Source organism: Marmota flaviventris, chromosome 3 (genome assembly GCF_047511675.1).
Source record: "Marmota flaviventris isolate mMarFla1 chromosome 3, mMarFla1.hap1, whole genome shotgun sequence".
Classification (NCBI taxonomy): Eukaryota; Metazoa; Chordata; class Mammalia; order Rodentia; family Sciuridae; genus Marmota; species Marmota flaviventris.
In genome coordinates this window covers 64,246,258-64,268,330 of record NC_092500.1, presented here as the reverse complement: position 1 = coordinate 64,268,330, position 22,073 = coordinate 64,246,258, and the positions used below count along the sequence as shown (strand labels likewise).

Below are 22,073 nucleotides of genomic sequence, written 5' to 3'. Positions count from 1 at the left end.
AAAGTTTCCATTCAGCAAATTGGAGTTAGCATAACCTCCTCTTAGGACTCGCAGTGGGGGCTGTCAGAAGTAATGTTAGAAAACCTTTACAAATGTCTGGGGGATTGCTCAGTGGTAGAGCACTTGCCTACATGCACAAAGCCCTGGGTTCAATCTTGAGCACTGCAAAAGAAAGAGAGAGAGAGAGAGAGAGAGAATGCTCTTACACAGGACATGTGTCCAGCACTTGCCCTTGTGATGGAAATGTCAATGTACAAAGCCTTCTTGGGAAGTGTCAGTTTGAAGCCAAAGAGGAGGAAGGAATTCTGCAGGGTAGCCCAGTCTAGGTCAATGCAATATTGAAATCTGTGATAATTTTTGCAATAAGTTGCAAGGGATCATGGTATTTGCATTGGGAGCAACATGCCTCCCTGCCTAGCCAAGCCAGTTTCCTGCTGTAGAGGCTCATGGGTAATGCAATCCATCAAATAATAAATATTTGTTGAGTATTGCATACGTCACAAAAGTTTGAGGATAATATTTTAGTGAAAACAATTTTCCCGGGGCTGGGGTGGTGGCTCTAAGCACTTGCATAGCACACGTGAGGCGCTGGGTTCAATCCTCAGCACCACATAAAAATAAATAAATTAAACAAATCTGTGTCTGTCTACAGCTAAAAATATTTTTTAAAAAAGAAAAGAATTTTGCCTCTTCAAATACTTTCTCCTTTCACCTGTGAAAATATTGTAAAAATAGCATTGCTTAAGTGCACGTCTTCAGTGCAGCGCTGACTTAGGCTACTTACAGGTATCCTTTCTATTTGTCATAAAAATTCTTCAAGGTCAGAATTTTCATTCATATTTTACAGATGAGGACATGAGGTTAATTAACTTGTCCAAGTCAATCAGCTCACCGAGTCAAGATTTTAATCAGATTACCCAACTCCAAAGGTTGTCTTAAATTCATGGGACCTTTTTATTTCTGTGTGGATATCAGCAAGTCAAAAGACATTGCCACAGAGCAAGAAGTCCACTTTGACATTTAAAGAACCCACCCAAAGAATGTGGTGGTTAAATCTGCCTTGAAACATCAACTAGTGTAGATGAAAATGTTTGAAACCTTACGAATGCCTCTCTAGCATCAAAGAGAAACACTCTTGGTTGTTAAGGCATCTCCCCACTTCAATCTCTCTGGCTTCTCCAGCTGGAGATGGAAAATTCTCTGGAGTTGAAGGTGGACCTGCCTACCTGCTTAGGGCCTTCCCTGTGGAAACCTCTCCTGTGGACACAGGAAACTTAGGTTTGGTTGGTGGCTCCTCCGTATTCCAGAAAGTTGTTAGCGCCACTTGCCAGAGCTGCACAGCATACTAAAGAGGAGCACCCAGAGGCCAGGAAGATCTGGCCCCACTTGGCAGCATAGCACAGTGATTAAGCTTGTGGGCTTTGGATTTGAGACCCAGATCTGCCACTTCCACTCAAGCATGTCACTCTGCTCTCTAAGCTCCAGTGTCCTCAACTGAAAAAATGAGGGGTAATTACTACCTGCCTCCCATGGCAGCTGTAAGGATTAACTGAGATGACATGCAAGATGCCCAGTGTATGACTTACACCAGGAACAGAAGTCAGTTTTTTAATCTTGTTGTTTTTGTTAAATACAACAGGCACCAATTGCATCCAGGAGTCCGCCCTCCTCTCTTCAAAATCTCAGTAGCACAGTGAGGTCCACTGTTGCAGGCCCTGGGCTACTCATGAAGGAGCATAAAGATGAGTAAGGAGCCCCTGTCCCTTCAAGCAACTCCCATTCTGGTGTGGAGAGCAGACACTGAGACTTGTCATTTTAATAGAACATGGCACGTAACAGAAAGGTATAAGAAAATCCTGTGGTAGCACAGACAGGCAACCAGCACCATATGGGATCTGGGAGATTTCACAAGGCAGCGCCCAAGTGACTACCAAGGATACATGAGTGGCCAAAGGGGGAGTGAGCATTCCCAGAAAAGGGAACAGAGTGACAAAGGTGCAGGTTTATACCAGAACTGCAAGCCCTTCACAGGTCACGGCACAGGCTTGAAAATCCCTAAATAAAGCCACACTGTTTACCTGGCTTGTTTCCTATGGCTTTGGTCCAAAATAAAAGTCATTTTCATCTTAAAACAAACTTCTCCCCAGGAGTGGTGACATATGCCTATAATTCTAGCAACTCAAGAGGTTAAGACAAGGAGGATCAAGACCAGTATGGACAACTTAGCAGACCCTGTATCAACATAAAAAATAAAAAGGACTGGCGCTATCTCACGGTAGAGCACCCTTGAGTTCACTCTCTAGTACCAACAGAAAGATAAGGAGAAAGAAAGAAAGAGAAAAAGAGGGAGGAGAGAGAGAGAGAGAGAGAGAGAGAGAGAGAGAGAGAGAGAGAGAGAGAGAGAGAGAGAGAGGAAGGAAGGAAGGAAGGAAGAAAAAGAAAGAAAGAAAGAAAGAGAAATAACTTCTTTCAAATCCAGAGACCCTATCAACTCCACTATAACAATGTCACTCCAGCTAGTGACCCTCTCCCAGGGAGAGGGTGACTGCAAAACCCTCTTGCTTGGGTGCAGGTTTTCCAACAGTAGCATTACTGGCGTTTCCAGATGGCTATTTATTTGTTGACCTATACACTGTAGGATGTTCAGTATCATTCAGGCTTCTGCCCTCTAGATGCCAGCAGACCCCCTCCAGTTGTGACAACCAAAATATGTCACCAGACATTGCCATGTGTTCCCTGGAGGTAGAATCGTCTCCATTGAGAATCACAGCTTTATGGCCACCTAGAGCCATCTTTTCCTGCCCCCTTGTTCTCAGGGAGTTTGTGGAGCTGTCAACGTTCTCTCATGTCACCATGGATTCCAAGGGTATCTGGAAAACCTCCACTGGTGGTTTCCTAGGAGACCTGCTTTACCTCCAGCCTTCACCTGGGCTGAAGGGTTGGTAGCGATTAGCTTGCTGTCAGGCATGAGAGATGTGTGTTCTGTACTTTGTCTGCCAAAAGGGCTTATAAGGGATGCAGACAAAAAAGTCAGACAAAATATGGGAAAGAGTATTTTCCAGAATTGAGTTTTTCGCAGTCATCCCAAGAGTATTGCGAGGTGTTTGTGTGTCTGGCCTTTGTCAGCAAAGAGAATATACTTGGGCTGAAGTGCTAAGTAGGCAAAGAAGAGGTGGCCCAAGTCCCAGAAGATGAGATTTCTGATGATTAGCTGACAAAATCTCCAACCAACTCTAGGCAAAACAGAGAGGAGTCATGAAGAGATTTACCTCCAAATTGTCCAAAAGTTTACGTGCAAACCTTCATCACCAGCAGTCAGGTCTGGATTACCCATAATCAGGTGTTAAACTACTTCCATATTCTTCTGGAAAATGATCCCAGTTCCCTTAACCCAGGCTTTTGTGGGTGTGTCACTATCACAGCAACACCTGCTCTGGCCTGCAGCCTGCATCCCAGAAGACAGAAGGAAATAGCCTGAAATCTGCAAATACACCTTGTTCTCCTCAATGTCAAGGAGCATGTGAGCCAGTGAGTAACGACTTCTTAGAACAGGAGCTTGCTCTTTTGAGCACTCCTTCCAGTGGGGAGTCAGGGAGAAGTCGGCAGATGGAGAGAGTCAAGGATAGAAATTGGTCCCCTGTGATATCATATGATGATAATGCCACTCCACACCCAGGGAAGAGGATGAGGATCAAAGCATAGGAGAGAAGAGATTCTTCACCATGGAACAGTGGCCCCAAACCCCAGGCATCGAGTAGGTGGTATCCAACAATCACTGTTCTTTCTCCTTGTGATAAAAACATGCCTTGGAGGACAGGAAAAGGATGGACAGATGAAACCCACCAATCCCTACTCAAAGAATGAAAAATCTAGTCAAGTACAAGAAAGCAGGGGCTGGGGTTTGGCTCAGTGGTAGAGTGCTTGCCTAGCATGTGTGAGGCACTGGGTTCGATTCTCAGCACCGCATATAAATAAATGAAATAAAGGCCCATTAACAACTAAAGAATATATTTTTTTAAAAGACAAGAAAGCAAACCTGCCCAGCAACTGAAGAGCACACGGAATTGCACAAAGAAACTGTGTAAGTGACGAGGTGAAGGGAAAAGAAAGGGCACTGGGAATCAGCTCAAGTTCCCTGGAAGGTATTTGCAGGCTGCACTAGAAATTTTCAGGGCTGGACTCAGAATATCAGCCAAACATGGAATTAACAGCTTCTTCAGTCTTTGGTACTGGTGCCAAGGTCAGCTATCCCGGCCACTCCCCTGATGCCTCTAAGACATAGACCTCTCCACCACCCACTCCTCCTGAGCCAAGGTCTCCTTTAAGAAGCTTCATGGATCCCCACCACTAAAGGACTTCCTAGGTAGTAGGGTCTCCTGCAAACCCCACAGGAGGAACAAGGCCAGTGGGCATAGGTGGGAGTCCAGGGAGAGCAGCAGAGGACACTGTCTGAATGGGAGACCTGTGGCAAGTGGATACTGTGGAAAGTGGGATTTGACCTAGGATGGAAATACTGCTTCCCTGGCCTGGTCTGGATGAACGTTTCCAAAGATAGCCTACGTGCTCACTGGTGCCCAGGCAGCAGGCCATGACCCGAAGGGAGCCTCAGAGACTGGGGAAGTGGAGGAGCCTAGACCAGGATACTTGGGTCCATTCGTAGCTCACGTCCTCACCTGCTATAAGACCCCCAACCCCTTCATCTGAAAAATGCAAATTGAGGCCTTGGGCTCCTTGCTCCTGAGTCTCTTCCAGCAATGATCTTCTGGACAATCTTCCAATGGCCAGCTAACACTCCACCCGGGCTCCTGGGGCAGGGCAGGGCCAGAACAACAGAGCTTTTGTGGCTCAGGCACAAGGTGTTTTCTGCAGGCTATCAGCAATTCTTTCCCAGTGGGTTCTCTGTGGAAAATGCTGGGTTAAAGAACAGGATCATGGATCCTGTTTTGCTACGGGACTGTTCAGAACCTCTGATTTGTGCTTCAAAGAAAGAAACTCTAATGGGCATGGGACCTTTAATTTCAAAGTGTTTCAACAGGCTAGTGCTCCGGGTCAGACTTTGAGACAGGCTGCTCTTGAGGAATCCTGCAGTACACACTGTCCCAAGGCACCTTGATGGCAGAAACATTTTCTGGATGTCAGCTGGAATGGGGACCAGAGGAAAAACCCTCTGTCCCCAAGGCCTTCCTACTTCCTCCAAATGAGAGGAGGTAAGAAGAGATGGGTGTTCACATGGCCCAGCCTCCCCCCAGGAGCTGTGAATCCCCTCAGTCCCTCCCCACAGGGCTCAAGGAATAAATGAACAACCAACTGGTGCCCAATCCAGTCTCATTCAGCCGATGGTGGGGACAAACTGTCTTGTGTTAGAGCAGGGAGTGCTCCAGCTGCTCTGTTGACCACAGAGTCCACGTGGGAGAGGTGGAAGGCAGAGAGCCCAGGGAGGTGACCAGAAGGGTAGGTCCAGTGGGAAGAAGGATGTGAAGGAATTCTCAGAGGCCTGGTGTGAGACACAATGCACTTTATTGGTGACAGAACAGATGAGCAGAGGGTGCTGCATGTTATATACATCAGAACCATGGTGACCCTCCCAACCAGAGAGGGAACACCAAGGGCAGCGGAAGGTGGCAGCTGAGGCCACAGCTGGATAATCACAGGCGCAGGCTGGAGCCAGAGAGAGGAGGCTTGGCCAGGGATGTGAAGGAAGAGCAAGAGTGCTCGCCTTCCAGCCCAAGAAGCCGCTCCTTGGAGGCAGGGGCAGGGCACTGGGGGTATCACTGACATTGGGAGGGGAAGAAAAAAACAGGTGGGGAGCAAGACACTGGGCTTGCTGCAGTGCGGGTGCCCGTGAGCACTCTTTATCGGATGTAGCGCTGGGAGGACTGGGAGATTTGGGAGGACTTGATGCTGCTCCTGCGGGTACTGCCTGAGCTGAAACCTCCGCCACTGATGCCACCACGACCTCCAGAGCTGGAGCCAAAGCCACTGCCACTGCTGAAACTGCTGCCGCCACCAAGTCCACTGCCAACACCAAATCCACTGCCGCCGCCGAGTCCGATGCCACCGCCAAGTCCACTGCCACCTCCCAGGCCGAAGCCACTGCCTGCGCCACCTCCTACACCAAGGCCACCGCCATAACCGCCTCCATAACCACCTGCTGAGGCCGACGTTGTGCTGCTGCTGTTGACCACAGCTGTCGGGGAGGAGAGGACAGCAGTCAGTGGCCCAGTGCCCACAGCACCGTGTTATAATTAATTAATGAGCCACCAGGCTCAGGGAGATCAGGAGTGATTGGTGTATCTGATGATCACTGTGAGCCATTCTAATGTCATCAGTTATACACTCCAGTAATGTTGTCATTGTGAAGTAGGCAAGGGTTCCTTTTACATATGGTCAACCCTTGATGACCCCCTTGGGTCAAGTGTCTGAATTTTTCCCCCAGTAATGGGCTTCTCATTGGATCCCTCTTACTGACCATCTATACCAATTAAAATTGCCCTGAACCCAGAACAATTTCAAAAGCCAATCCACTAGCCCCTCCATTCCCAGAATACTCCTCCAACTTATATAGGAGTGTTTTCTTAATTGATCACTACTTTCCTGTATTAGTACAGATATTTGAGAATCAACTCTGATTGTCAGGGTTCCTTTAGCTACTTACAGATGCTGACAGCACTCTGGCACTCTCCAGACATCCTGTTTAAACAAGAAAGCAAGAGAAAGGCAGCTCTGTCACTAAGCTGTCTCCAGCAAGTTCTTAGACCAAGGAGAGGAATAGCAACTAGAACTGAACTCAGAAGCCTGGCAGGTTGGAAAGCTCCATCCACCCTTCAGTGGACCATAACAAGGAGACCTGCACACACTGTCTGCATTCATGCATTGGCTTCCTGTGGACAGAGTGGGCTGGTAAAGGCAAATAGCTCTCTGCAAGATCTAAGGAAGGAGCTTCTTGGGCCCTGCTGTGTCAGGTGGGCTTCTCTCTTTCCATCAGGCCACCATCTCCCTTTACCTGGTCACTTACATGGCCCTCAGCATGTGACTTGGTTCAGGGAGATGGGACTGGAGGCTCACCTGCACTCCTCGCCCTCCAGGAGCTTGCGGTAGGTGGCGATCTCCACGTCCAGGGCCAGCTTGACATTCATCAGCTCCTGGTAGTCCCTCAGCAGCCGGGCCAGGTCATCCTTAGCCTGCTGTAAGGCAGCCTGCAAGTCTTGGAGTTTGGCATTGGCATCCTTGAGAGCCATCTCCCCACGCTGCTCAGCTTCTGCGATGGACGTCTGCAGATTGGCATTCTGGGAAAGGGGAAGTTAAATGAGATGAGCCCAATAAAAGGGTCCAAGGCCTTCTACATCCTAGAATGAATTACCCATTCTAAAGTCGGGGAGCATCACCCCACCCTAGCATCTCCATTTTGTCTCCATCCACAGAGTCACCAATCATCTAGACTAGTTTGCTCTTTGAACTCCTTGGAGGTGGATGCTAGCTAGGATGACCTCCAGAAGTCCATTCCTAGTTAAGAATGGACTTCCTCACCCTCATCACTCACTAGGCAGCCCAGGAGCCAGCATTCAGGATGACCCCACCTGCTTCTTGATGTTCTCGATCTCTGCCCGAAGTCTCTGGATCATCCTGTTGAGCTCCATGATTTCACTCTTGGTGCTTTTCAGGTCATCTCCATGCCTGCCAGCTGTGCTCTGCAGCTCTCCCAACTAGAAAGCAAAAGGGAAGACTTTGCCTGACTTGTTCTATACCCAACACCCCCTACCAAACCTTGAGATGCTTAGTAAGCATTTCTTAAAATGGCATTGAATTGGGTTTCAGCAGGGAAGAGGACAACTGATTTGTTATGGTAGAAAATTCTTCCAGCCTGTAGTCACTGAGCAATTGAGAATCAATCCCCTGTGGCCTGGCAGGGGACAGTGCAAATATCTCCCCCCCACACACACCCAGGGAACAAGACTTCTGCAACTGAACAATCACTGAAGGATATAGAACCAAGAAGGGTGCCCCCAGTAACCTTAGGAACTCACCACCTAGGAGTCCCATAGGCCACAGCCTCCCTGACATCCTCAGTGAGTCCTCTGAGAAATGCCTCACACGCACCTTGGTCTGGTACAGGGCCTCAGCCTCAGCCTTGCTCCTCTGGGCAATGTCCTCATACTGGGCACGGACCTCAGCAATGATGCTGTCCAGGTCCAGGTTGCGGTTGTTGTCCATGGAGAGGATCACAGACGTGTCACTGACATGGCTCTGCATCTGAGACAGCTCCTGCCAACACAAAAGGAAACTATTAACTTTCAGGGTCTCTGCAACAAGAACACAGAGCCCCAAAGAGTCCTGATCAACAGTCCCACTCACTGACTCTTAGTTTTAAAGGTATATCTAGCCCACCCTGCCCCAGCCCTACAGAGAACTCAATGTCTACAGACCATACTGCCAAACCCCTTCCAAAGGGCCTCATCTCTAGGTTCATCGCCAATAGTTTTCAAAATATATACCAAAATGCCACAGTCCCAAATCTGAAAACATCTCCCCCTCCCTCTCTTAGTAGGAAACATTCTCACTGCATCGTAGAGGGTCCTCAGGAAGTTGATCTCATCCATCAGGGCATCCACCTTGGCCTGAAGCTCCACCTTGTTCATGTAGGCAGCGTCCACATCCTGAGAGAGACAGGAGCATAAAGGCCTTATTCCTCCAAAGAACAAGCTGCAAACTACAGCGAGAGAACCAGGGGAACCATTGCTTGGGATGGTCCTTGTCCAAGATGGGGCACCACAACCAAGAGGTGATTCCTAGCTCAGAGTTCAATTCTATCAAAAACTAAAGGCCAGTGAACTGACTCTCTCAAGGATCTTTCCAACTAATGTGCATGTGATTTCTGCTTTTTTGCTCCAATGGCCTGAACTTGGAAGCCCCCTGGCAGCAGAGTAAGGAGATCCCCGAAGCCAGCTGGAAATCTGCAGCTACGAGACCCAGAAACCTCACACATACCTTCTTCAAGGTCACAAATTCATTCTCAGCAGCTGTACGTTTATTGATTTCATCCTCATATCTGTGAAAGTAAGAAATAGATGAATTTGGTTATTAATCATCAATACAACTGTTCTCTGAAATCTCTTCCACCCCTCTGTCGCTATCCCAACCTCTTAGATGAACACATCCTCCTATCTCCCTAATTGTTAGGGGGACCAGCCATTCCAATTTCCCAGGCAAACTATCCCCAGGAAACTCCTCAATCCCAAGCAAACCTAAAGAATAGATCTTCCCTGACCTGGCTCATGAGGAAACGTTTTGACTGTAATCTCATCCCTCTTGCCCCAAGTTCATTTGTAAAGGACTATGCTTGGAGAAGGGGATTGAGGGGGAAGCCAATGAACCCAACTATCCACCATGAAGGCAAGAAGAGGGAAAGAGGTTAGGTGACACCACAACACAGAGGTCACAAGGAATGCAGACAGGGCCACGACTCTGAGAAGGGTGACCCATGGCATTTTCCCACTCCTGCCCTGTCACTCACTTCTTCTTGAAGTCCTCCACCAGGTCCTGCATGTTCCTCAACTCCGAGTCCAGGCGGCCTCTCTCCCCGAGGATGCTGTCCAGGTAGTTCCGCAGATAGTTGATGTGGTTCTCAAAAAGGGGCTCAAGGTTGTTGGTGCCTGTGATGGAATTGGTGCCCTGCTGCTGGAGCAGCTCCCACTTGGTCTCCAGGACCTTGTTCTGTTGCTCCAGGAACCGCACCTGCAGCACATTGGGAAAGCAACATCAGACAAAACATGCAGCGGAGGAGTGGAGGCCCTTAGTTAGCTCAGGTAGGTCTGGGTGTCTATATCTCCTGGTCCACCAGCACAAAGGCCTAGAAAGCAAGTGAAGAGCTCCAGCTCCTGCTACAGCTGCAGAGAATGTAGTCAGATGGGGGATCAATCCAGGCACTAAATTTGCAGCATGGCTTGGAAAGTTACCAAGAGAGGAGAGATATGCAGGGAAACTGGAAATACCCCTGCCTCAATGAAGAATGAGAAAGATGCTTGGTGTTCCTGGGGACTTCAAAACTCTATCCCAATTTCCCAAAGTGCAGCACTCTCTGCAAAAATGTACCCAGCAGCACCATTTCTACATAAGACTACAGACGATGCAGTTCTTCAAAGGCTAGAATCACTGGGAACCAACACTGATTGACATGTCATAGTCAGTACCTCTCTTGAGACGGGAGGGAAGACAGCCCCATGTGAGCTGTCCTGATCTGAAGAAGGTCATGGAACACCTTCCTTTTCCTGAAAAGGTTGAGTAGGGGCACAGAGGAAATCACCAACTTCTCAAAGCCCCTTGGTCCTTAGGGTTCCACTTAAGCCTCATTCATCTCATCTCGGAGGCATCTGTCTCTTTGCAAGGCACAACACGTAGGGAAAAGGGCCTCATTAAAAGTCTCAGAGGACAGCTCCTATTTGCAAAGTCCTCAGTTCTGGGTCAAACTCTTCCTCGCAAGTGGCCATGGCTCTTGGTTTGAGCTGCCAGCTCTGTCAGCCTAGGCCTAGGTAAGGCAAAGGGAAGGAGACTGGGGCATAGGGTCACACAAGCAGGATATGGTAGAGTTTGGGTCCAAATAGGGGACCATTGTCTTTCCAACCCCCCCACACACACACACACACTACACACACTCCTGCTTGACTCTGAGGACAAACTCATCAGCCCTGAATATCTTCCCAGACCCCCTCCCCCAGAATTCTGCCTGAGTCCCTCGTGTCCAGCCTGGCCTGTCCAGGACACACTTAAACACTAATGACTCTAAATATCAAATTCAAAGTCCTTAGCCTAACAATGAGGATCCATCATAGCTTTGTCACCTTGTCAATGAAGGAGGCGAACTTGTTGTTGAGAGTCTTGATCTGCTCACGCTCCTGGGCCTTCACTTGCCCAATCTGGGGGTCAATCTCCACATTGAGGGGCTGCAGGAGGCTCTGGTTAATGGTTACTTCCTGAATTCCTCCAGGGAAGCTTCCAGGGCCAAAGCCACCAGGCCCACCAAAGCCACCAGGCCCACCCAAACCTCCAAGACCACCCAAACCTCCAAGACCACCAAAGCCACCAGCTCCCCCAAGCCCACCAGCTCCCCCAAGCCCACCTCCCATTCCTCTGCCACCACCAAAGCCACCGCCAAAGCCACCTCCATACCCACTCCCAAAGCCACCTCCATAACCACCTCCAAAGCCACTGACATAAATGCTACGTCCTCCACCAAAGCCACCAGCCCTTGAGCCCCCAGCTGCCACACTGAAGGAGATACTCTTGTTGCCACCTAGGTTGTAGAGGCTGCGACTGCCAAAGCCACCTGCTGCGCCCCGTAACCCAGAGGCCCCACCACCAGCTGCCCTAGAGCGGGTCACACCGCTCATCCTGCTGCTGCCGGTCACCACGGCCGAGCGGCCGGAGAAGCCCTGGCTCCCACTGCTGACGGATTTCTTGCTAGCTTGTCTGCTCATGGCGAGGAGGTTGGTGAACAGAAGAGAGAGGTAAGCAGGGACACTGAGTCAGAGGAGGGAGAGGGACTGGAGACCTGGGCAGAATAAATCCCTTTATATACATTTGAGGAGGTTGCTGGGCTCCAATGAAGGAGGGATAATTAATCCCAAATATTCATGGGCTGGGTTTGCCCTAAGGCAGTAAGTTTGTTCCAGGCTACCAAACACACCTTGAGAATAAGCTGAAATGGTAAAAGTGCTAAGGTGGCAGGCTTACCTAGCAGGGGGCGGTGCCTGGCGGTGCCCTGTGCTTGGGCATGGCCACCTCCTAGCTTTGTCTGACAGGACCCAGGAGGCACGCTGACCTGCATCAGGGGCTTAGCTCAGGTCTCTCTACCCAGCAACCACCCCTGGGTGCTACCAGATTCAGGCTCAAGCTCTGGAAAAGTGAAGTGGAAGGAGTAGGGAGGTTCTGGGTCCCTGAGTGATGGAGACAGTGAGGCCCACCAAACTCTGGGAAAGTGTCTCCTTAGAAGGGATGATACGATTCACTCCACAGTCAGCACATGGTTACTAAGTGGTCACTCTCGAGCTCAGTGCTAGACTCAAGAACAAAGTAATGACCTCTCTTCCTCCCTTGCTAGAGACAAAGACCAGGATGATCACCAATCTCCCTCTATTCCAGGCTTCAGTTCAGTGGCTTTTGGGCTTATGATTATCTTCTAAGAGAAAATGTGAAGCTCGCCTGAATGCACATTGATCAGACACTGGCAGAACCCAACATGACAGATATTTGTTTGCTTTGAAAACTTCCTAGAGAAGCTATGGGGCTCCTCTAAGGCTTCCTTTCTTGCTTCCTACATTTTGGCATTCCTCTGGCTTTAGTCCAGGTCCCAGGGAACAGGAAACTCAAAGACCAACTCAACAAAATATTCAACCAATTCTCACAGATCCACTAAGGTGCACCAGGCACCATGCACAGCGCAGGATACCTGGTCAGGAGCCAGATACACAGGGCCCCTGGGGACCATTCTCTGGTAGCAGGCATGCTCCCCTACCAGCCTCAGGAGGCTAGTTCTGGCTAGGCCAGCAGCACTACTGAACAAGTCTGACTCCAAAAGCCTGAGAACTGCCAACCCGGTGTTTTCCAAGGCTTAGGCACTGGCTTGGTTTGTCCAAGAGAAGAGGCAGCCTGCGCAGCTCTGAGCTTGCCAAGTTAGCTGCTTATCTCTTCAGGACAGGTCTTTTTTCGTTGTGTCTCCTGCGTATGAAGCTCTGCCAAGGGTGTGGCCTGTGTGCTCTTGGCAGGAGCAGTCTCAGAACTGGGGGAAAGGAGGAAAAGACAGGGATGTCAGGGTTCATGGGGTAGGGTTGTGGGAAGGGTGACCCAAGTGCATATTTCCCCAGTGGTCTGGTTCTGCCCTTTTGTCCTTCTCTTCCCTGCATGTTACCCTCAGGCTATGCAACATCCCAGCCCCTTTCCTAGGACAAAACCATGAATTTTCCAGAAGTTTCCAGTCTTGGACATGTACTGAATCCTTTGGTTCTTAACACAAGGCTTTGCCAATAATTGATGCTTATAAAGCTTGATTGATGGAATGAATGAATGAAACAAATTATTAATGAATCAATTGATTAATGAAACTCTTAAACTAGATTACAAACAGATACAACTGGTTAAAAGCTGGTTCAACTGCCATTATATGAGGTGGCCCAAGCTTATTGAGATTATCTCGACATGAGGAATCCAGACAGATTTTTCAGATATGGTGTTCAGATTTGGGAACGTACCCATGCAAAATGAACATCATCTCCTCCACAGCAGGAAGAATATAGAATCACGAATCAGAACCCAATGATCAAGAATCAATCAGAGAATCAAGCCGAAGTTGGGCATCCCTAGGATCTTCTCTCCAACATCTCCAACTTCTTTCCCTGATCTCCCACAACTGCTGCTCAGGTCTTAATGAAATGTGAAATGAGCCCAGGCCCAGAGGTGGCCACACACAGCCCTCCTCCCCACCTTGCTACCTCAGAGGAAACAGAGTTTGAGGGATGAACCAAACCCAGGGCTGAACCAGACTCTCCCCATGACTAACCATGACCAAGGCTGGTCCACTGTGCTTTAGCATCATTAAAAAACCACCAAAGGTGATCAATCATCTCCACCTTTCTGGATCTCCATGGAACATAGCTAGATAAAGGAATTCTGACAATAATTCACAAAAATGTATCACACAAATTAGGTCATTTTTTTTTAATTTAAGAGAGTTGAGTAGTGTATAATGCTGCTAAGTGTGTTATTTTATTACGTCACTGCTGAAATTTATTTGCACTATGATGAAGTAATTTGCTACAAAAAATATATATGTATGTGTATTTACATATACTTACACATACTTTTACATATATATACACACACAAACACATACAAACACATATTACATATATGGGGGAGTGGAAACCCTGTCTTTAGGTCAATTAAAAATGAGCTTCCACATGCTTCAGCTTATCCATGAAGTCCAGAGCAGAGGGACTTCAGGAATTCTTAAACCTATGGTGAGTCAGGGGACCTCAGTGTCCCCCTAGGGGAGATCCCAGCCTTTGCCAGAGTCCACTGATTCTGAATCATGCTTGCTTTTTCTTTAAATGGAATAAACTTGAAGAAGAATCTTTGAGAAGCAAGGTCACAACCACCATTGTCAAGAGCTAGTCCCAGGTCTGGGACGTCCCCAGCAGATGGAAAGCGTGACAAGAAGGACATGATCTATACTTATTCTAGGAGTCAAAAAAGCAGAAAAGATATGACCTGGTCTGGGGTGGGGGGGGACAAGGAGTAAAAATAAAGACCAGGGAGTACATTGGCAGGACTGGAATGTCAATTATGATCAGAATTATGAGAGAAGGAAGCGAAGGAAGGGGAGGAGGCCATGTGTGAGTGAAGACTCTTGGTGGTTGGGCTGGTCCTCTACACTTAGGGCACCTGATACATATTTTGAGAAAACAGAGTTGGTTTACACTTATCCCCCACCCAAACCTGAATTTGGTTAACTACGTATCCTAAGCACTTTCTGGAGAAGAGTGAGTCACTGGGTTGCAATGTTTGAAATCCAATACTCGCAGGGTGCTGCAGCCAGGAGGCTGCCCATCCACTCCTCCTAGAGACCAGCACCCACCTGGCCTCTCCCACTTGTTAAGATCCTTGTGGAAGCCAATTCATCAAATCCCCTGACTTGTCCAGACCAGCAAGATGCCACCCTGATCCCAGCAAGGTCTTCACGGATGTAGCTTTAGTGCTTTCTGCTCCATCCAGCGGGAGCCTGACTCCTCCATGGGATCAGTGAAATTGGGGTCAGAGGGGCCTCATCTGCCCATCTACTCAGGGGGGACCTATATGTCCCTAGGTCTGAAGTTGCCTTTTAACACACACACACACATTGCATTGTCAGAACTTCTGTTTTCAACGTCCTTTGATAATATCCACTTTTACTATGAATTCAGCAATAGTTGTAAATAAAATTGCACTTTATAATCACATACATTTGGAAATGACAATACCTATATATGAAAAGGCACACTATTCTTCAATCTACTGACATGTAAATGCATTCATGAGGATCCTCAGAACCCTTGCAACAACACAATAACCACCTAACCAGAGCCTTTCAACTTCAGGTCCCAGTCCCCTGCCAATCAGCCTATGTCCCTGCTGGACAGTGCGTATACTCCCTAGAAAGGACTCTGTCCCCAATTGAAATTCCTCACTGGACCATAACCCTCTGCATGTTGTCACCACCTGTCCTCCTTGCCTTTATGTCCATCAGCCTTGGGCCCTGGGCAGACTTCAATGAATGTAAACTGAACTAAGATGCATTTGCTCTTGCTTGGCCTTCACAGTAATGCACACAAACGTCCCTGCTTCTCCATGATGACCCTTACAGTAGCAGAAAATACTCCTGCCTTCCTGGAATGTCCCAGGCTAGATGCACCCACTGTTTCACCTCGTCCTCAGTGTGCATGGTTCCCAGGAGGCTCCCCTGAACCGCTCCCACTTGGGTTCACCTCTTTGTTTTTGATTTTGAGGGAATGGTTGGTTGTATTTGTTTGGTTTGGGGTTTTTATTTTGTTTTTGCAGTCCTGGGATTTGAACTCAGGGGTGTTCTATTACTGAGCTGAACCCCAGCCCTTTTCATTTTTTGAGACAGAGTCTCACTAAGTTGTTCAGGCTGGCCTCAAACTTGCAATCCTCCTGACTAGACCTCCTGAGTAGCGGGCATTACATGGCTGAACCACAGGGCCTTTTAAAATTACAGTGCCTACCTAAGGCATAACACTCAAAAACAGCCAAATGTACACCAAAAACTGGTAGGAAGCCCCTTTCTATCTGTGACCAGGACAGAGTGCTTCTTCCACTGCAAGTTAAGATCCTGTTCCCTTTTCTAACTTTGGGCTCATCTCAATCCTGTCTGGAGCTAAGATAGGGGCTTTGAAGTCAGGCTGTCCTGGGTTTGAATTCTGGCTCGACTTCTTCCTGACCGTGCCTCATGTTTCTCCAAGCCTAAACTTCCTCCCCTATAAAATGGAATGAATAGCAGATTCATCTTCCCTAGCTCTTGTGAGATTTGAAGTAAATAACATAAGTAAACACTAAGAATGGCACCTATACACAGTTAGCACTCGGAAAATATTAGCTAATATTTTGTGTTTGTTATTTTGTCTCACTTGAACTGTGCTTCTATCCTAATACGAGAAGAGGGCCTCTATTGCTCTGGGGAAATTGCAGGTTAATGCAATGAACTAATTGCTCCTGTGACAACCCAGGAACCCCATTTTGTTAAAATATTTTACTTCATGTCTTTCTTTCACAGATGCAAAGCATCATGCCTGGTCTCTCCTACCTCTTTCTCTTCATGCAATGAATACTTACTGAGCACTGACTGATTGTCAAACATTGATGCAGGAACCAAGAAAACAGTGGACAGACAGAGCTAGGTCAAGCTCACATGCCAGTAGGGGGCAGACAATAGAGAAATACACACAGGATAGGCAGGCGGTAGAAGATGCTATGAAAGAAATTCAGCAGGAAAGGGATGGGAAGCCTGACCAGGCCCATTTCATAGAGTGCTCTGGGGGAACTAAGCAAATACTGAACACATTAAGAAACAGGCTAGGTAGCCCAAGGGCAAAGGCCGTGAGGCAGGAGCCTGGGGCGTACCAAGGAACTATCAGGGGCTGGTGTGGCTGAAGCCAAGGACGGAGGACAAGTGGTTTATGAAATGAGTTCCATATGGCTGCAAGACAGATCCCACAGGGCCTCATTAGACCCATCTTTATTTGAGAAGGGGGGTTAAACAAAGGTGAAACATGAGCTTACTTTTTTTTTTTTTTTTTTTTTTTTTTTTTTTTTTTTTTTTGTACCTGGGATTGAACTCAGGGGCACTTAACTACTGAGTCACATGCCCAGCCCTTTTTTGTATTTTATTCAGAGACAGAGTCTCACTGAGTTGCTTAGCCTCTCACTAAGTTGCTGACTGGCTTTGAACTCGTGATCCTTCTGCCTCAGCCTCCTGAGCCAATGTGATTTCTTTTAAAGGCTCCATCTGGCCAGGCACAGTGGCACATGCCTGTAATCCCAGCAACTCAGTGAGCCCTGTCTCTAAATAAAATATAAAAAAGGGCTGGGGATGTGGCCCTGAGTTCGATCCCTGGTACCAATAAAATAAAATAAAACATCCATCTGGCTGCTGTGTAGAAAGCAGACTTCAGGGGCTAAGGGGGAACTAGGTGAGACCTGTCGGCCTTCCTTCCTTGACTCCAGGTTTTAAATAACTCACTTCCACCTCCTGCTGTAAGAATAAGTGAAGGAGCAACAACCACAAAGCCGTTAAGGAAAAGCTTAGCCTGACAATCGAACTGAGAAAAGGCTTTGCCCTGAATAAGCCTGGATTTATGTGAGATTCCTCTGAATGACAAAAGCCGTCTGCTTATATTTGTGCTGAATCATGTTTATCCTGCATGACTCCTCAAACCAGAGGCTAGTGAATAGCAGCAATCACAGCCTTGTCCTTGCTAGGAGTCACCAAAAGGCCTTGGGAAATTATTCAATAGGTTACTTGACACAAAAGATAAAAGGGGAGGTAGAAAGGTTATTAAGTGATCATTTAACCTGGGAAAGAGGGAGTTAAGAGGAAATTTAAATTTATTTTTCCATGGAATTATTTGCAAAGTATGGATCTCTTTCCATTGAAGAATTTGAGGGAATCCAGTTGGATGTAAAGTGGAGTGTGTGAGCATGGTAGTAAACAGGGTGAGTATGGACACTGCAAATAATCTAAGGAGAACCAAGTGAGTAGTACACACCTGTAATCCCAGCAGCTTGGGAGGCTGAGGCAGGAGGATCACAAGTTCGAGGCCAGCCTCAGCAACTTAGTGAGACCCTTTCTCAAAATTAAAAAGGGGCTGGGGATGCAGCTCAGTTGTTAAGCACCCTAGAGTTCAATCCCCAGAACCAAAAAATCATCATCATCATCATCCAAAAAGATTTAGAAATAAGTGTTCAATGAATACCAAAGAGATGAATATTCTTTTGGAGGATAAGAGACAATTCTGCCAAGAGACAAAGGAATACAATAAATGTCTTAGTCCCAGAAACATCCTCATAGTACACAGGAATGAAAAAAGAGGTGGAGCAGGTGCAAGGCTCAGCATTTCCCCTGCATGGAAGGAGAGTGAGGTGCCCTGTGGCAGGCCCCAGACATGAGTCCAAAACATAACATGGGCCTCGAGGCCCCACCCCAAAAGCAGGTAGCCCAGAGTTCCCTTCTCCTCTCCTGCTGAGCTTTATCTCTCAGACATGCCTTGTCTTGCACTTGTCTGGTCTTAGAACACGAGGACCAAGCCCCACACAGATTGGACAATGGGCCAAATCATGGTCTTCCACTGCCCAGATTCAACCTACCTCTCCAGCCTCCTCTCCACCACTCCCGGCCCTTAACCTTGACTGATGCCAAGTTACTTTGGGTTTATGTATGTACTTCCCTGAACCACACTCCAAGAGCCTCTACTCTGATATTCTTGCTGCCTAGAGAACCCTGGACCCTGGGCCCTTCCTCCCAACTCCGGGTCTACACCCCTTTCACCCCAGCGACCACTAGAACTTTGACATTCATCTCAGGTGCCACCTCCTCCAGGGAGCCTTCCTTGAATCCCTGGCCAAAGTAAATGCTTCTCCCCTGTGCTTACATCTACCATTGCTCTTAATAGTCTCCTGAAAGCACGGAAAATCCGTATCTCATGTGTTTGCTTCCCAGTGCTTCCCACACTCAGGCGCCATATTTACGTAATGCTACACTTTCCTCAAGGGAGGACCCAGCCGCAGTATGATTTCTATCCCCACAGGTTTGCACAGAGCCAGACACAAAAGAGGTGCTTACAAACCTTGTCAGGCTGTCCCCATGAGGCTCACAGGCAGAGTCACAGGAGGTGGATAGCCCAGTACCAGAAGGGAAATGCTGCCAGGGAGAAAGGAGCAAGATCAGAATCCACCCAAGGAGGCATCAGGGAGTAGGGCATCGGGTGGAAGTCCTGGAAGACTTCCTGGAAGAAAGGTCTTGCTCTTAGAGAAGATCAGAGTCCTGCTGTCTATTAGGAGAATACTTGCTGCACCTCTAGCACCCAGGTCCTCCCTGTTCTGCTTAAATGTCACCTCCTACCCTCACCCAAGACCAAAAGTAATTCCACCCTCCTCTGGACTGCCAAGGCCTTTGTTTATAACTCCCAGTGGCCTTCATCTGCCTGTCTGCTTCTAATCATTCACATCTAGTCATGACTATCCGTATTGAAAGCCCCTCAAAAGCAGATATAGCTGTTGATTCTTCGCGGGTCCCTATCACCCAGCACAGACCAGGCACTCAGTGAATATTTATTCATTCATTTAATCAACATCCATTAAACAGCTACTCTAAGGCAAGCACAGTGGCGCTGGAATATCAAGATGAATAGCGCCATGGCCTCTGCCCTTACAGAATCCATAGGCAGGTGGTTTGTTTTGTAAGTGAATGAACAGGTGGGTCAATAATAGAGATGGGTCACTGGCAACTGAAAATCAAAACCCTTTCTCCAGAAAACCTCTTCCTAGCTTACCTAGCATCTCAACAACCTTCTCCTTCCATTTTTGAGAAGCAAATCTGTAACACTTAAAAAGAAAAAAAAATGCATAACAACTGTCTTGCCTTGACCTAAGCCAACCAGGAAACCATGGGAAGCAATGGCAGTGCGCCCTGGTCCAGAGACTCCCACCACCGGGACTCTTCATGGCCACACTTTACACTCCAGCCTTCTCTCCACGGGATAAAGGAACAACTGTTCAATTTGGCAAAAAAAAAACAAAAAACAGGAACCGATGCTAAAATGGCTTCTTCCCCTCAGCCTGGTCTTTCCCTTTGTCCATGGACTGGCCCACTACCATATCCTTAGAAGACACAAAAGGGCACAGGTCACTCGTTTGCTTCCCTACATAGCTGGTGCACTCAACCCCGACATCCATCCAAGTCATGATAGTAGCCGTGCCTTACTCTGAGGTCCTCTCATCTTAGAACCCAGTCTCGATCCCAATAGTGAACTAACCCAAAATCCTACAGTGAGACATCACTAAATAAATCCCCCTTTGCTATGTTCTTCTGATTTGACCAGCAGCAAGGGAGGGAGATTTCAGAAGTGTTAGCAAGAATCTTCTAGAACTGAGAGGACTTAACTCGGCACAGAGGGTCTTGGTGATGGGGAGACCTGTGCAGGTGTAATAGTTGCTTAGAAGCCAGAGGGACCTAGGCCACATAGAAGGTGGGGCTATAGCCAGGGCCCAAACCCAAGACCCTGGGGAGTGCAGATCTGGGAGGAAGAACCGAATATAATGAATGAAAGATGCACCAACCCACAGCTGGGCCCTTTAGTTGGGAAAAGTAATTTCAGTATAGCCAGAGGGAAAGATTTCAAAGGCGAGGGAGCCATGGGGCTTCCAAAAAGCAGGTGGTGCACCCTATGTCTCCCCAGAACACAAAGAACTAGCCAGAATCCAGTTCAAAGGATCTGAGAGAAGGGGTACCCCTATGATCTCAGCAATGCATTTCCCCAAAAAACTCCAATAATCCCCTCAACTGACCAACCAGCTCCAAACCCGTGGGTACTAGTGGGGATCCACTCCCCTGGACCCCTCAGGAAATAGAGGCCAATGTGACTGTTTTTCCTCTTTCATGTCCAGCAGAGGTCTAAGACACCTGTCACAGAGCCCCAGGGCCTGGCCACTTCCACACTCCCCTTGCTCAGGAGGCAGGAGACTTGTGGCCCATCACAGCCTCCAGCAGGTGACCTTGGGAAGCCCCATCCCTGCCTCCAGGCCTGAACTCTCCTCTCCACCCCAGAAACTCAAAAAGGAGCCAATGAGGCATTTTCCCAGGGAAGGGGCGCAGTGGGGACCCAGTCAAAGCTGCTGGACTGGCTGCAAGGGCTGCAAACACTTCCTGTTCTGACACATGGGGCAGTGAGCTGGGGAGACAATGGAGAGATTAGGGCTGGGCTCTTGAAGGATGGAGCCAACTGGCCGACGGAGGGAGCGGTTCCTCTTGGTTTCTCTTGGCAAACAGCCCCTGCCCAAGCTCCTCAGATTAACCCTTGGCTGCTTTTGGCTGCTCAGCACCTGATTTCCTAGGAGACCCCATAGGCAGGCACTGGCCTGGGCAATTCATGCCCCCTCTCACCTGCATAATTGGGCCCCCAAGAGCACTGCACTGGAGGGATTGGAGTCAGCATGAACTCCCCGTAGACAAAAAGGGAAGCACCAACTGGTGACCTAGAAAGCATAGCCTGCGCCTGCAGCAGGAGGGATTTAGGTCAGACTGCACTTGGAGGAACTGCAGTCCTCTGGAAAAGGGGAGATTGTGCAGCTCCAGGAAGCTGGAATTAGTCCAGGACAGAAACAGGGTGTTCTCAAGAGCTGCACCCAAATCCTCCCCCTAACTGTCCTCTCCCCACCTCAGGATTGCAACAGCCAGAATCTCCAGGGCTGCCCCAACCAGGAAGATGCCTCCTCTACCGCTCCAGAAGAGCTGCCTCAACTCCATGTTCCATGTTCTCCCATGGCAACCCCAGAGTGACCCAAGCTCCTGGGGAGGCCGGGAAGAGAGGAAAGCGTTAAAGCTCTGGGAGAACAGCAGGCTTGTACTCCCCCATCCAACCACAGTGATCTCGTGGGTTCTTAGAACAGTTCCTGAAAGCCCTGTTGTTCCAGGGCTTTGAGCTCCATGCATGGAGTTTTGTAAAAATAGAGAGGCCTTGCTAGCCCTGAGTGTATGTTCCCTTCCTAAGCTCCACATCCTCTGTTCTGCATTCAGCAAAGCCACCACCCCGGCGCCTCTCCTCACACCTGCAAGAGGCCCCACACCTCCAGACCTAGACTCCTTCCCTCCAGGCTCACTCCAGACTCAGAATTGAGAAGGTGCTGCCTTGGGCGGCCCTCTGATGGGCCTCCTCTCTATAATTGTTGGTTATCTCTTGGATCTGCACACCTGCCCACAGGCTCCAGACACTGCACTTCTGACCTCGGTAATCTGTGCAACTTACAAATAGAGA

At 48.4% G+C, this 22,073-nt stretch overlaps 1 protein-coding gene across 1 annotated transcript; it reads right to left on the bottom strand.

Moving 5' to 3' along the window:
- Positions 1 to 5,852: 5,852 nt before the first annotated feature.
- On the bottom strand, positions 5,853 to 11,471 carry Krt3 (keratin 3). Its single transcript, XM_027949926.3, has 9 exons — positions 10,836 to 11,471; positions 9,512 to 9,732; positions 8,986 to 9,046; positions 8,559 to 8,654; positions 8,098 to 8,262; positions 7,578 to 7,703; positions 7,066 to 7,286; positions 6,656 to 6,690; positions 5,853 to 6,187 (listed from the first exon to the last, which is right to left on the bottom strand). The coding sequence occupies exons 1-9, from the start codon at positions 11,469 to 11,471 to the stop codon at positions 5,853 to 5,855; spliced, it is 1,896 nt and encodes a 631-aa protein (XP_027805727.2).
- Between the last annotated feature and the right edge of the window lie 10,602 nt (positions 11,472 to 22,073).

Coding starts and splice junctions, on each gene's coding strand:
- Krt3 (XM_027949926.3), bottom strand. CDS start 11,471: ATGAGCAGACAAGCTAGCAAGAAATCCGTCAGCAGTGGGAGCCAGGGC. Junction 9,733..10,835: donor TCGCCTCCTTCATTGACAAG/GTGACAAAGCTA, acceptor AATGTGCTGCAG/GTGCGGTTCCTGGAGCAACA. Junction 6,691..7,065: donor CTGGAGGGCGAGGAGTGCAG/GTGAGCCTCCAG, acceptor TTGTTTAAACAG/GATGTCTGGAGAGTGCCAGA.